Source organism: Rhodnius prolixus, unplaced genomic scaffold, assembly GCF_049639745.1.
Source record: "Rhodnius prolixus isolate KJV_2025 unplaced genomic scaffold, Rpr scaffold_10, whole genome shotgun sequence".
In the NCBI taxonomy this organism is placed as follows: domain Eukaryota; kingdom Metazoa; phylum Arthropoda; class Insecta; order Hemiptera; family Reduviidae; genus Rhodnius; species Rhodnius prolixus.
Genome location: NW_027411615.1, coordinates 16,255,100 through 16,271,070, shown reverse-complemented (window position 1 = coordinate 16,271,070; position 15,971 = coordinate 16,255,100). Strand labels below are relative to the sequence as shown.

Here is a 15,971-nt window from a genome sequence, read left to right as displayed (position 1 = left end):
TGACAGGTTATTTGGATTTTGGAAAGGATAAAAGATGTAAACAATTTTACATTTATGTTTTACGTCGTAACACAGAATTATTTCTTCTTGAATAATGAATTTCAAGAAGGACCCTTTTGATTCTTCTTTTGAAATCTGTGAAGAAATTGGAAAGTAAGTTAATTTATATTTATCAAAATTTGGTTGTTAACTGAGGGTTACTTTTCAAACCAATCAAATAAACAATTTTTTACTGTTTTGATTAGGCATTAGGCATTTATCTTTCGTATTACCAAGTGGTTAATTTTTGTTAAGGGTGAGAAATTTTTTCAACTCAACTTGATAAAAGAAACTTTTAGAAAGTAGAACATTTGCTGTTTTTTGAAATACTAATCTATATTCATACAGAATAGCAAGATTAAGTGCTTTTATGCTTTCAGTATTTTTAATCAAGTCAAACAGTGTGCAATTATTTATGTAGTAATAAACCCACCAATTTGATCAAGTATAACAAGATATTTGTGCCTATACCCACGATTCTAGTGGCTTTAATTATTGGCTTTGGACTGTAGTTAATTTTATTTGTTGTTCTTTATTTCTCCGTTTTTTAAGATTTCATTTCATTTCAGAGGTCATTTTGCAGTTGTCAAACGTTGTGTGAACAAAATAACAGGTAATGCCTTTGCTGGAAAATTCATCAGAAAAAAGAGAGTGTGCCGAGGAGTACCTATTGAAGATATTGAAAGGGAGATTGAAACATTATCTCGAATGGAACATCCTGGAATTATTAAATTTCATGATGTTTATGACACAGGCCAATCAGTTGTTCTTCTTTTGGAGTTGTAAGTATATTGAACTAGTAAAATAGCGGTGATTTTATTCGACGTTGCACACATATTTGAAAGTGGTCAGAAAGTAATCGCCTATTTTTTCAGACGAGGCTTAACGCCAACTACCAATTAGGAGTCGTGGACGGGGGTGGAAGCTCATACTTTACTATTAACAATTTGTTCTATCAAATAAAAATTAGTCATACGCGGGATTTGAAATGGGCATCTCCCACTTACAAAGCCACGCTCTTGACTACTAGACCTTTACCCGCCCCAAATGATAATAGTAATAAAAAAAACAAACCCAATAAGAATGAATAAAGTCAACGCATTACCAGCATTGCGGACCCAGCCATCTTTCAGTAATACTTAAGATTTAAAAATACCGGTCATGTGTATCAAATTTTTCTTTGACCTTTACAATTTAGCAATACAATAGACGAAAACTATGAAAATAATAGATTATATGAAATTGCCATTACTTTATATATAATAAATCAAAGTAATACTTTGATGACTTTTATTTACTTTTTTATATGATCAGATTGTAGCTTATTGTTTGTTGGAAGACGACTCTGTTGCCAGTTGTTGGATCTTTCTCAAAGACATACTTTTATTGGGATTCAAATCTAATAGCTCCCATTTCAATTTCAGCTTAGGGGAATGAATTAAATTATTTCTTGCATTGAAAGAAAGCATTGACCAGAATAAATGGTCATTGAAAAATTGCTGAAGGGCTGCTGCAAAGTCTGGATTATAAAATTGAGTAAAAGAACTTTAAGTTTAATAATTCTTAAATAACTTTTTTGCAGTTATTTTCTTGTTTGAAAAAAATTTGATCAAAGCTGGATGACATTGGGCCATCTTTGAGTAAATTTTATTTAGTCGTTCCAATTAAGTTGGAATCCACCCGAACCATAATGTAAATGTGTTACCGTTTGTTAGGTCATCGGATAACCTCGTCTTTTTTGTCAATTTAGTCTATTGTACCAAACTGAAATGGAATTTACTTCCAACTACTGAACAACTTTTTGGGATTTGTCAGTAAACATATTTACTTCTTTACTGCTGGGCAGTAAACACGCTATAATTTATTGTTGGTGTCTCAAAATTTGCTGGTAAAGATTTCTTAATCTGTTGGGAACCAATAAAAACATGCTATTTTTGGTGCGCAGTGAATTTTTAAGAGGCATTCTCAGCCTATAGAGGAGTAGGTTCTTGCAGAGGTTTTCTTTTTCTAGTGACAGCAGTGATTTTAGGCTGCAATGCGACTACTTTGTTTAGATTTGTTAATTAATAGACAATTTGAGGAATTTCATTAATATTTTGTTTGTGAATACTACCAAGTTTCATTTACATCCATTTGCTAATTTTTAAATATATCATTAAGATTAAACTATTTAATTATCTAAATATATCATTAATAAAATACTATTCCTGCTTTTTTGCTCTCTTAAAATTAATTTCTCTTACTGCCGTTGGTCTGGGATTGTCTTATTCAACTCCTGTTTTACCCAGATGGTATAAGGTTTACCAAAGGGAGAACCAAAATTCTGTTATTTAGCTTAATTCTTGGCTGCCGACCAGCTTGCTTAAATCTTTTCGGTAGTGCTCTTCCAAGTTATGCTTCTTTTTTCTTTTGGCGCTTTTCATACTGTGTAGTTTCAACGCTTTCCAGAGGGATCATATTTCGCATAAATATGTGACATATTTGTTGATCTCATTTTCTACAATTTTATCTAGTATGTTATCATAATTGATGAAAGCACCCTGCTTCTCTAGAAGTGGCTTCATAGTAGATAATTATCTTCTAAATCAGTACCATTCAACCTGATTGAATCACCATATAACATATGATGTCATCCCTGAAATCTTTCTGATATTTTACAGTTAAAAAAGATAGTTCAGTGTTATTGATTATCATTTGTACTTACTACATTCCATTTCAAGATTATTCTATTTGATTAACGTTTTGTCTTTCATGACAAAAACTTGTAGTCTTCTTTTTTTTTTAACTATTCCACCAGCAAAATAATACAAATTTTGCACATTTTCAGAGTTACAGGAGGAGAGTTATATGAATTTGTGTCACAACATAAGCACTTGACAGAAGAACAAAGTGTACATATAATTAGACAGATTATAGAAGCTGTAGCGCATATGCATTCACAAAATATAGCCCACCTTGACTTGAAGGTATTAAGAGTTAAACATTAATTATTTTCGTTGTATTTCTTGCAATTTAATTTTTATTTATTTAAGAAATTTTTCAATATTGCAGCCAGAAAATGTGTTATTAGTTGAAAATTGTGAAATGCCTACGATTAAGGTTATTGATTTCGGACTGTCACATCGTTTGGATTCAGTAGCGGAAGTTAAAGCAATGTTTGGTACGCCAGAGTTTATTGCTCCAGAAGTAGTAAATTTTGAAAGGCTAACGTTAGCCACCGATATGTGGGCAGTTGGAGTCATCGCTTATATTTTGTGAGCTTAATTTTTGTTCTAATACTTATTTAAGTTAAGAAGTTAAGCATTTTTTGTATTTAGAAATGTTTAAACAGATATATTTATGCACAAAACATACATTAGTATGTATGTTTTCATTAAAACTAGTGTTTTCATTAACTTCATTTTACTATTTTTATTGTTAACATCAAAAGCACCACTCTTATACCCTTAAACAGTCAGCCAGTTTAGTGTTTGATAGATTAATCTGTGGAAGTAAAGTTCTCTAAACCAATCTGAAGAATCAATCTCCGATGCCTTTTAGTATAAACAACATTCGTGCTTCGAAGGACATAATCAATAAAATGATCTTCACGGTCTACCCAACCACAATAGTGATTGCTATCGGGCATACGATGACTATTACCATTTTACTCTATACTTCGTTTGGAAATTTAGTACTTACTAAAGACTAATCTCGTATCAATAGAGACACAGGTATACCAGAATTGCTTATCCTACTAAGATCATCTTAGACATCATGTGTTGCAAACGAATATTTAGTTCTTAATAATTTTGATGGTGACTACGCCTTGATGCACCTCATAATAAGCAAGTCTTAATGTTTTGCTAATAAGAACTTTTGGCAAATTCCTTTTAAGATTAGGGTTTCATGCAAAAAATTCATTTTTATACTTGATGGCAAAAGCTGCAAGTACCAAAAAATAGTTTCAGTAGATTTTTTTTTTGTTTTAATTTGCTTGTGCCCTACTTTCATACTCAACACAGCCTAAAATTTTAATGTCTTTAAACTAAATTGGCATTCTTCTTATTTAACTTCAAACTTCTACAGATTTCAAGTTTTTCTATAATTTTTTCCCAAAAAACTTTATCATCTTTAACTCAAATATAAATACTGCATAATTTAGCTTATCTAACTAACTTATCGATCCTTCAAATCTTTACAAAAATACTAATTTATACTTTATTTTTTGCAATGCCTGTGGTGCGCTTATAAGTCCAGTTGATAATTTTTTCCAAATTAAAAACTCCTTTATGCGAAATAAATATCAAGTCTCTTGATTCTTCTCTAAGCTGGCGGCCAACATTTAAGCATTAATTTAAAGTATTCAATCTTAATACTTTAAATATTCCAAACATAGAGATTCTGGAATATTTCTATAACAGTACTAATAATATTGATTATCTTCGATATGAATCTTTAAAAACTCCATTCTATGGTTGAAGATAAATGCTAATAATCACAAAAAAAAAAAAAATCCCTTCAAATGGTCCACTGCACTTTAGTGTACTTTGAGAAATCATTTGGAAGTCCCTGAATAATTTGGTCATATTATTAAGTTATTTCCTTTGACTAAATAAATTTCTTATACTTGTTGCTCTTAAACTACGCATACATAAGATATCTAGAAATACAGTCTCCACTTGTAGAATTCTTTCATATATTTTATTCATGAGAAAATATTTAGCAATGAAATTGACGCTCCCTAAAATTTTAACTTATACTTTTCTTTGTACTTTATTGCAATAGTAGGAAGTACTTTACATTTAAAGTCATTTTTTGAAAATACAATTATCTATAAACATGATATTTCAAGAAAAATAAATGATAGTACAGTGTAATAATGATATTGATTTTTTTCTTTACGACAGCTAGCCAAATACATTTTTTCTTGCCAAGAAAAGTATTGCGATCGTATTTAAATAAATGTTTGAAAATAAATTTTTACCAGGAATATCCTCTTTGAAATATTCTGAATTCGAATAACTGGTGTTTAAAAAAAGTGTACGTGAACAAAATATTTCAAAAACGTTGGCTTCCAATTAGAATTTTGAAATTCCACAATTTCTTTACTGAATCGTTTTCTCATTTTTTAGAGATTTTCTTGAATTGAGTTCCGACAATTTTGTCCAACTTAATATTTAGATTACTACATACATGCAGATTACTTTTTTTTGATTGAATTTTCCTTGAAAATTGTATCAGGGTGTTTTTAATTTAATGTTTTTATTTAGTTGAAAATAATTGCAGAATTAAGTTCCGAGTCTCCCAGTCGGTCTTTGGTTGTTGATTTAGAGAGTGAATATGTAACAAGGTTAATAGTCCATAAAGTGAAAGCTTCCCAAGATTGTATGTTTTTTTTGTTAGTTACAGAAAAAAATAATAATTAAGAGTTCGGGATTTAATGGAGAGTATTAAAAAATTAAGACCTAGTGAAAACAGATGAGTAACAGACATCACGCTTCATGATACAGACTTTTTACTCTTTTAGATTCTGTTTTGTTATTAATACTTTAGTTTTCCTTTTTTTTTTATCTCTCATAAGAAGAATTATTGGGATCGGGCTGATTTTAGATTTTCAGTTTTTGCCAGAAATATTTGTTTGGAGGCCCCCCCCCCTCAAAAAGTGGTTTTTACAAATTGGGTTGTATGTGTGTGTTATTCTGTCTCTATGTTAATGTGTGTAGTCGCAATAATTCAAAAACGAAAAATCATAGCAAGCTTTTCGTATAACCCTGCCAACGTCAACCAATTTGTTTTATTAAAATGGTTTTAACAACCAATTTGTTTTATTAAAATGTTTTATTATTTAAAATTTGTTTTAACATTTATTTTTTAAACGTACAGTCTATAAATCTAGTAATCTATAACTTTATATATTCATCTCAGTAGGAAGTAGAATATTGTACAGTAGAAAGAAACATAATCATTGAAAGCAATGAACTATTATTAAAAATAAACATTTAACTTAAAAATGTATTTTGTATATTTATCGAAAAATAGATATATATCGAACAATATGTTTTGGTATTAAAAAACCTGGTTAGGTCATGTATCACAAAAATGTTTGACTTTTTTTTTTTTTTTTTTTTTTTTTTTTTTTTTTTTTTTTTTGGCGCATCAACAGCTGAGGTTATTAGCGCCCGGAGCTTTTTCCAGTGCACTGCCGGCCTCCGGACAGTGTTCTCTCGTTACAGACAACACTGTCCATCACCGGACAGTGAGCTGTAAGAAGCTCCTAGGAAGAAAAAATCTAAGGGTCAGCTGCTGGACTCGAGTTAAGACTTATTATCGATATTGTCAATTTTGTTGGATATCCTGATTCATGTAGCGGGCAGCTGGCACAATTAAGTTAGTTTAGTGCAAGGGATAGACTATTTCGGTTTAATCTACAGTCACTGAGAGTAGAGTCAGGAATCAATGGCGAACAAGACATACATAAGTTGAATAATTTTTCCATTTGAAAAGACTAGCATTGTATGGGTGTTGACAGAATATGAGTTCAGTAAAGCCGAAACGTTTCTTGCGTAAAGAAAAAAACATAAAATATCTCAGTGCAATCTAATAATAATTAAAAAAAGGAACTCAACCTACGACTCTCGAAACCATATCATAAAAGTACCTACCCTTAAATGAATGACCGCAAATTTATCTGCCATTTCAGTTTCCATACCGATAGATTAGCTAGCAGCAATTTTAGTAGTAGGAATTCCTCAAATCCCATACTCTGAGAACATCATTGTTGGTCAGAATTTTGCTGAGGAGGCACATAGACTGCTAAAAAAGTGGTGCAAACAAATCTGCCTTCAACCTTGGAGGAAGCATTATGAGTTCATCAACAAAACATTAACAACGTCTGTAGAGCAGCAAGTACAAGTTTTGGGAACCATGCATGGGAGCCACAAGAGAATCCTACAAAAAAAAAAAGAGGAAATATTTTTAAAGGCCATGTTTGGGTCGATCACGACAATTAAAATATGTTACTTAATTTCCGATTCGGAAAAAGTTGCTAGACCGAAGTGTATTTTTTTTTGGATTACGCACCGGAAGAACGCATCTCTGGAATGTTTTCATTGTATCTTTCGATTTTGCCTCCTTAACTATGGAGATCTTAAGTTTTTCGTTTTAACCGTTTCATGAAATTGATTTTAGGGAGGGTTTGCTTGAGGGATGTTTCCCTCAAAAAATTACTTCAATTAAAGTATACCTAATTTGAGTCAGCATTGTGTAAAAATCCGATGTTTCAAGGAAACCGTAAGCATTGTTATCTAGTAACCTGTGAATGGTAGATATATACCCCTTCTGAAGAGAAATATAATTTTTATACATTATATATCATTAAAATTTATTACCTGCGCTGGACTCCTACCAAAAGAATTAAAAATGAATGGATTAAGAGAGTGATTAAATTGAATTTGACAATTGATTATTATAAAAAAAAGTATAAGAATAAATAATATATTATTTATTAATAATGTGATTTTTTTTTTTTTACAGATTAAGTGGAGCGTCACCTTTTTTAGGTGATACAGTGCAAGAAACTTATGCAAATGTATCCAGTGCATCATATAAATTTGATAATAGTTATTTTGAAAATGTTTCTGATTTAGCCAAAGATTTCATTACTAGATTACTACAGAAAGATCCAAAGTAAGTTATATTAATTTAATCAGGTGTCATTAACATTTTTTTTTTACTTTCTTTAAGCTTTGCATGAACGATTCGGAGTATTATAACGGTTGGTTGAGAAATGTGTTCAGTATATGTTAAGTCTTGACTAGCGCTTTTTGATATAAATTTATTTCATATTGTTGGATTTTTTTAAATATTTTTATTTTATAATTATTTATATGAAAAACATTGCATTAAATTTGGCTGTTTATTTTTTTAAGACTTCCGTGTGATAACTAAAGTGTTCAATCCAGGCATTAAGATATTGTAATGTTTATTTATAATAATGTTTAGTGCGTATTTGTGGGAATAAATATTAAGGTGTTCAGTTGTTGAATAACCAAGATAAGGATTGATCTTTCGTATTGTTCACATTACAATCGTAACTGATCTGTTTTTAATGTTATCTTTAATCTTATCGGAAAATTCGGGGTATGTCTGATCTAATTGTGCTGATGTCGTTGAAGTTACAAAGTGGTAATACATGCTTTGTTCTAAGATTTCAATTTTACTACAATTGATTTAGGAAAAAAGTTTATGCGAAATATGAATCGGTAAGCTGTATTATTTGTTTGCAAAAAGATGAATTAATTTTGAATTTTTGTCATAAAATAATTTTATATTTATAAAAAACAAGAAAAAAAAACATTTCATCATGTTTGTATAAATTCCTATAAGTTACATGACGATAAGAGATAAAACAATTATTGATTAAAAATTTATTTATAAAATTATCCAGTTACAAACAAGAATTCATTCAGTGAGGTTCTTTTTTTCCTCAATTATAAATAGAAAACAATAGTATAGACATATATGCTTTATAACTTTTTGTTTAATGTATAAACACTTTGGAGGGGTCAATAGAAATGCCTATCATTAATGGTAATTGAAGTAAATCAAGTTAGAAAATCAGTTTCTCTGTAACATAATGTTTAGATTAGATTATAAGAAGTTGGTCAGTAAGTCATCCAGATGGTTTATTATAGCTTAAAGGGGGAAAAATAGACTTAAAATAAATATTTTGAAAATATTTTAATTCTGGAGAAAAAATATTTGAGATCTTTAAATAGAAGATACTTAGAATTCTGGTTAAATCTAAGCTTCTTGATTTTACAATAAACATTTTTATCGTGTAAGAATAATCTTATAAAGAATTTGCACTAATCTGACTGAAGAAATTTAAAACACCATTTCATTAACAAATATTTCTCTCATAAACCTGAGCTAGAGATGATAAGTTGCAGTTCTTAGTAAATTGTCTTCATTTACATCTTTACATTTAAATCACCTAATTAGCTATTACTTTGGCAAGCTAAGAAAGCCCCAATTAAATAATATTTTCACTGGCTTGAGACTTAGTTAAATTATCCGCCAGATTTGAGGAAGTAGGTTTTTTTTTTGGCATTAAATGGAGTTGAAACCATCACTTTAACAGATTTTTGAACACTTGAAGCTTTATGTAGTGCCTGCACGTATCAAGTTATCTTTGGAATTGCACCGCTTCATGTATCTATTAATGGATTTTTTCTAACAGATCTGTGTGCTGAGAGTCCAAACTCAACTCCATTAAGGAGAATGCTCATCACTGTAATAAACGCTTATTAGCGAAACACTTTAAGTTAAAGCTTCTTACCAAAAGAACTTTCCTGTTAAAACTATTGCTTTTTCACTACTTTCAGTATGCTCAAAATTCGATTAATTACCAATGAACTTTTATTAAATTAAATTTGAAATAATTTTTACCGGATGTGTGCAACCAGTTAATTGGTAGTACTTATGTAATTTTGTATGTAGATTTGTTACAGCAAATTTCGCTAACAGTGAGTGTATTATAATTTGGAAAAATATCTATGACAACCAGATATTCCTTTTTTTTTACAATGTTCAAAAAATGCATAGACAACATTGAAGTTAATTTAATAATTTTCTAAAAACCGTTGAAGCTCGCTTAAATTACTCCGAAATTGACTCACTGTTAATGATCTAACAAGCTAAACTATAACTAAAAGAAACTACATACATCCATAGTTAATAGATAGAACTCTCCATCATGTTGTTAATCACAATTTAGAACTTCAAAATTAAATATTACTGATTAATAATTACTAGCGTGTTAAGTTATTACCTTTCATAAAGTATTTATTACTTTATTTGTTGTAAAATAATAAATTTACGATTTATAATAGTTAGAGCATGTTCTAATGAAATGAAATAGGCCAACTTAGCTTTTAAGTAACGATTTTAACTATGGCAAATCAGTAATTGTTGATACGTTATTAACATTATTAGTCAATACATCTAAACTTTAGTTAAATTTAAATGATTTAGATAAATTTCAATATTTTATTTTACTTTTACCAGAAAACGGGATTCCGTGTTTGATTGCCTAGGACATCCATGGCTTCATCATAAAGTAAGTAACATTTAATTTATTCCTTTAAAATTAGAGTTATGTTTTCTAAAATATGTTTGGAGTTACAATTTGGACATGTGTGTAACTGTAGGCAGATTTGTTTAGTTAAATATATTTATTTTAATTTTATTAAATATTATAAAAATAATTTTTATTATATATTTTGGTAAACTTAATTATTAATTACCATTTTTTTAGTGTTGCCTTAGTTATAAAGGTTGCATGAGGTAAAAAAAGAAGGTTGCTACTGTAAGCTAAATGTATTTCTATCGATCCCCCTCTGGAACCAGTCAGTCTAACGCATATAAACACTATGTGCCTTATTTACTTTCGTAGTTTATCATTTCCAGATGACTTACCAATTTGTGCCTATGATTATTTACGTAAAATTGAAATTAAAATAATAATTAAAAACTAAAAATCAGTGTTACATAATTTTATTCTAAGTGAACGTAAAACTGCAAATTAGTGTCGTAATAAGTGATTAAAAAATGCCTCAGCTACTAAATTTGTTTGAAGAACTACCAGTTTCATTAGATATGATTGTAAGCAAGTTATCAACAGTTAAATTTAGTAAAATGCATCATAGATTCTTTCTATGTTTATTGACTCAAAAAATATACGTAAAATAATATAAAGTAAAAAGAACAAATTTCAAATTGATAAATTGACTTCAAATTGATATTTCACTAATTTGTATTCAGTGGATTCAGAACATTTTATTTTTAAAAGAATTTGAATATTGTCAGTTATTAAAAACTGACTTAATATTTAAAGTTATTAATACATAAGACCAATTAATTATTGGTAGTTTGTGTCCCATTACTAACCAAAGATCGTAGATAACTCTATTTGCTTTTCTTAAGGGAAGGGAACAGTAAAAATAGATAATAATACGCTGTTTCTAATATTTGTTTCTTGTGATCAAATAAGTTATAAAAATGCCTTATAAACTATTATATGAAGGAGAAATACCAATTACAGAATACTTTCATGTTAATAACTTCTTATATTACTACTCTTCACAAAAAAAAAAAAAAAAATCTTGGTTTATAATCATAATTATGCTTTTAGGTTACTGAAATTTTAACCCCCCCGGTTACATTGTTAAGTGCCATAAAAGAAGGTGATATTAAAGTGTTCGAAGATGTTTTAAATTCTGGTCACGTAGACGTTAATCAAACAAACAAGGTGAGTTTATTTTCGTTATTGTTTAAATAATGGAACTAGATAAAGAATAAAACAGGTTTTATTTATTCTTTCTTTCTAAAAAAAAAAATAAGGTAAAACTATGAAATTATATTCCTTATTCAAGTTCTCGAAGTTGCCAATTTTTTTTTTCAATTTTGGAAGTTTTCAAGGTTTGCTCTGTTTTGAAGGGTGAATTACTTATCAAATTTGCAGTAAGAGAAAATTTATGAGTATTTCACATCTTTAAAATATTTTTTCTAAAGTCGTTCGTTAATTACATTTTACTTTCTCATTCTTCCTGCAAGAGTAGTATTGCAATCGTGTCTTACTTTCGATATTTATTTATTTGTTTTTTTTTTCTCATCAAAAAGTATGATTTGACGCTCTTGAGTACAAAAATATGATTATTTAGAAAATAGAATGCGTGTATTTGGGTGATAAGGTAGTGATGTATAAAATATAATGCATTGTAAAACTCTAACTCAAGTTTGGGCAAAATGTGGCCTTATTTGGTTTAAAAATTACGCTGTTTAATTACCCAAAGTCGCACTAGCCTTTTTTAGCTATTTGAAAGAGAAACAATATAACCTATGTAGTCTAGAATGAAAATCCAATTCTGAGCCTTACTCTCTAAGATTCATTGATTTCTGATCAGTTAGTGTTAATGTATGTAGAGGATATTACCCTCTCTTATTTAAGAGAACGGGGTTAATGCACCTTAGAGGATTTATTCCAATCTGTAGCACTTTTTCTCTTTCTAAAAACTCTCTATAGAGTTTGGTAAGTTACCAAGGAGTTTGGTTGGAGGGATGGGTGTGTAGTACACGAGAGTGTTGTTGGTTGCTACCACTGTTCCAAGGACTTCTCTGAAGTTACTGGATAAGTTTTTTTCATTACTGAAGGTGCTCTAGAGTGAGGAGGTTAGCTTTTGCAAAATAAAATTTCTAGAATTCCGTGAGAATAGCCTGGTCAGCAGAATAGTCTGTGCAAAGTAAAAATTTGTTTGGTAGTGTTACAAAATATACGCTAACAAAACAAAAAAAAATAGCGGGTAGCGTCTGCAATCTCAGAAAAAAATAATAATTAGAATAAATATTTGTGTAATGGCATTTTAGGTAAGTTACTTTAACTGAATTAGTAACTGACTTAGTTTCGAGAGTGATAGCTCATTGAAATATAAACATTTATTTTCTAAATTTTAATGTTGTTTAAATAGATTCATTTTTTATTTTTGTCTACAAAATTTTTGTCTATGGCTATTAGGTACCTGACTGACTTGTTATTTTCTGACTGAGGGACTTATTTACTTATTTAAAAGGATAAAATGTAAGCGAATTAAAGTTGGGAGCTAATTTAGGTATATTGATCAGCACCTTTATGGTTTCGTGTAATACTGGAGATTTTATTTTATTTTTTTTTATAATTACCTCTATTCCAACTACAGGTGTGCTTGATGAATAAAAGGATAAAATTCTGAGGCTATCAAGCGGTCAAATCCATCCAATAGTGGAAATGGATATACAGTCGCAAACAGACCTTACTCTAAGAAAAGCAAAATCAGCTTTTAAATAAAATAAATAAATGAATAAAAAGATGTCCTCTTCTTGTGGAACACAGATGTGCATACTGGTTGTAGAGAAAGTAGAGTCCCATAACATGAAACTTTTAAAGGAATTCTCAGCAAATACTTTCAAATACAGCTCCGGAAAATTCTTTTGTCCATTAACGATTCAGCTAGTGAAAGTCTGGCTTTCAGATTAAAGTGAAGTCTCAGCCTTTGCTACTTCTGAAAAATATCAAAAACAAGAATAGCTGATGTTGTACGCAGACGTCCAAGGTTTGGCTAGATAAAGTGAAATCTAGAGATGTAATCGCTAAGAATAGAATCTAATGAACTGCAAAGACAGGAAAGGCGCAATTAAATGACACTTATTAAATAGGTGGCACTTAATGAATATTTTCATCAGGAAAATGAAAAAATACTTCAGCCAAATGGAACGTCAACCTTCGACGTGAGTACTAAGTGCGAATTTTAGATTGACTATCTCATCATTAGAAATTGACTAGTTTTATAAATCGAATTGGAATGCCACGGAACAATTCCTAGTGTTATGGCTTCATTCACAAATGTGAACATTGTTCAAAAATGTTTGCAATCATTTGCCCGATTCAGAAATAAAAACTTTTCTCGCATACATAGAGATGTAAGTTTTTTGTTTGTAAAAGCGAATCAAACAAATGATTTGAGAAAACACATTCCAGGCACAAAAACAGATATTCGAAAGAAAAGTAGCGCAGAGATAAGAGTTTGGTTGGCTAGACAGATTTATATTTAAAAATAAGAAGAAGACGTTGGAGGATGCACAACATTTTCTATGGTAATCAGAAAAACTGCTGAAAGATTTAAAATGTAACTACGTTATTATTTTAGACTTTTCGCTAAAAATTCATATTTTTGTCCACTGCCTGTACTTAGATTATAATGCTGCTGACATGATGTGGTTTCTAGAATCAACATATTTGCACGTATTTGCAGCTAAATATTCGCGTTCACATCTGACTGATGGCTAACATTGTTTGAATCAAATACATCCTTTATGGAAAATAAAAGCAAGAGTTCTTGTATTTGATAGATTCTATTTTAAATACTTGACATTTTCTAAAATGGTTACTGTGGAATTTATATTCATTTGTAACCGGCAATAACCGTCAACTACGTAGGAGAACCTCCAAAATAACAAATAAGGAACACCGTGAAGTATGACTGATACTGACCCAGCAGCTCAAAGACTAGGCCGACCTACATCTTTACTTCACTAAGATTTAGGCAGATTTATCTCTTTTAGGATTGTCTCAAATAAACCGGCTACATTGCTAACATTTGGCGTTAGATTAATTTTTTAACTTACCTACTGACCGACTTAAATTAATATAAGTTATATCTAATGTTTTTATAGAACAGTTTTTTGTTGAAAGTATATAAAAAAAACTAAATAAAATGTTTATAGTGGCTCTTGTTGGTAACCTGCTAAATTAAGATGCCTTTGTTATGACATCAGATGGGAAAATCACGACAACTGCATTAATTGCGACGGTGGGCACTACAAAGGCAATACAACAGTATTTAAACTATGCAAATGAAGAAACCCAAATATACAAACAAAATTCATGGTTAATTTCTTTCGTCTTTATTTTAAAAAATAATTCGACTTAACAATAATTTTTTTCTATGGGATAAGTACTAAATGTGTTACAGAAAACAAGGTATAATTAAAAGAAGTAAGTAGGAAATTTTTATTCAAACCAAATCACGCTGTAGATAATCATACTTTTATTAATTTTTGTAATAGTATTAAAAATACAGTCACTTCAATTTTTAATACAAAGTTTTTTATTTTTGTAATTTTTAAGCGTAAAGTTAAGTTTCATAGTGATGGAAACTTTAAAATGGAAGTAAAATGAAAAAATTTCAGCAAAGTTGTACATATTGTTTGAGATATAAAGCCGGAAGGTTTATTATGCTTCATTACAAACTTTTTAGGTTTGACAAGTAGTAGCAAGCTAAACTCGTGTAAAAAAAAGTAGATCATTAGTTTTAAGTAAATAGTTAGTCAATAGAAATCTACTTTATTACATGTATTTATTTAATTTCTAAATTTAAGTCAGCCTCGAAAATGTTATTTAATTAATTCCTGCTGTTAATATAAGGTATATTAAGGTTATTATAAGGTATACTTTAAGTCATTTTAGTTTTCCCTACACGTTAAGATTCAATCAAGAAAACGTCTAAATCAGTGGTTCAATCTGTTAATTGAAATTGAACGTTAGTAAGTTCACTTAAGTGAGGTAATTAGAATGTTATCTGCGTTATGATAGTTTGCCAGATGGTTTTGTTTTTTGCATGGATTTGCTTGAAACGAATGACCTATAAGTGATATAGTTTAAATGAGATAAAGTGATATAAATTAGTAGCAAAAATTAAGTAGGGTGCAAAAACCAAATTAATAAAAATTGCACATCGCAAACAAAAGGTATTAGTCTCATAGTATTTTCTGATTTCGAAAATGTTCGCCATAGAACAAATAAAGTCACTTTTTAATCTTGTGAATTATTTTAGAGAGAAAAAGAATTGCTTTTCCCAATGGACTTCAGCCATTAGATGATGGGCAGTCCAATGTAATTCTTCCTTTTTAATAATCTCGCTCTGCCGTTGTAGCAGTGGTCTAATTTGGTCGCTAATTTTATTTATTTATTTTATTTTTTTGAGATTGTTTCGAAAACGTCTTCTTGAAATCATTTTTCCTAGAAAGTATGATTAAGTGAAAGCAGTTCTGGGAAAGGGGATATATACGAGATTACTTTATAGATTACAAGAGAACGTAGATTACTTTAGAGTGTCAGGCTTCTCAAAGGTCCTCAGAAGTTTGAAGACAATTTTTCTACCTCTTTACTAAACGGATTGATAGGTTTACAAAAATGGTGGCTTCTAGGGTTTTCTTTTAACTCGTATGTACAAATAAATAACTTATAATTTCATCAGTTGAATTTTTTTTTATTAAAAAAATTTGTGTTAGGGCATTTCTTGATGAGGGGCACGGATAGACTTCTCTGTAAGATTACATTATAGTGTAATGTTGAT

The 15,971-nt window shown here is 29.7% G+C and overlaps 1 protein-coding gene across 3 annotated transcripts in view; it reads left to right on the top strand.

Annotated features, from left to right (window-relative positions):
* The window catches only part of LOC141456915 (death-associated protein kinase 1-like), a 40,551-nt gene that overhangs the window by 568 nt on the left and 24,012 nt on the right, over positions 1-15,971 (top strand). For all 3 annotated transcript variants that reach the window (XM_074133312.1, XM_074133313.1, XM_074133311.1), the window contains exons 2-8: positions 7-153; positions 609-821; positions 2,867-3,005; positions 3,091-3,293; positions 7,555-7,707; positions 10,090-10,141; positions 11,216-11,332. In XM_074133312.1, coding sequence (XP_073989413.1) covers positions 95-153; positions 609-821; positions 2,867-3,005; positions 3,091-3,293; positions 7,555-7,707; positions 10,090-10,141; positions 11,216-11,332 — 936 coding nt within the window. In that variant the 5' untranslated portion in view covers positions 7-94. The remainder of the gene's footprint in view (positions 1-6; positions 154-608; positions 822-2,866; positions 3,006-3,090; positions 3,294-7,554; positions 7,708-10,089; positions 10,142-11,215; positions 11,333-15,971) is intronic.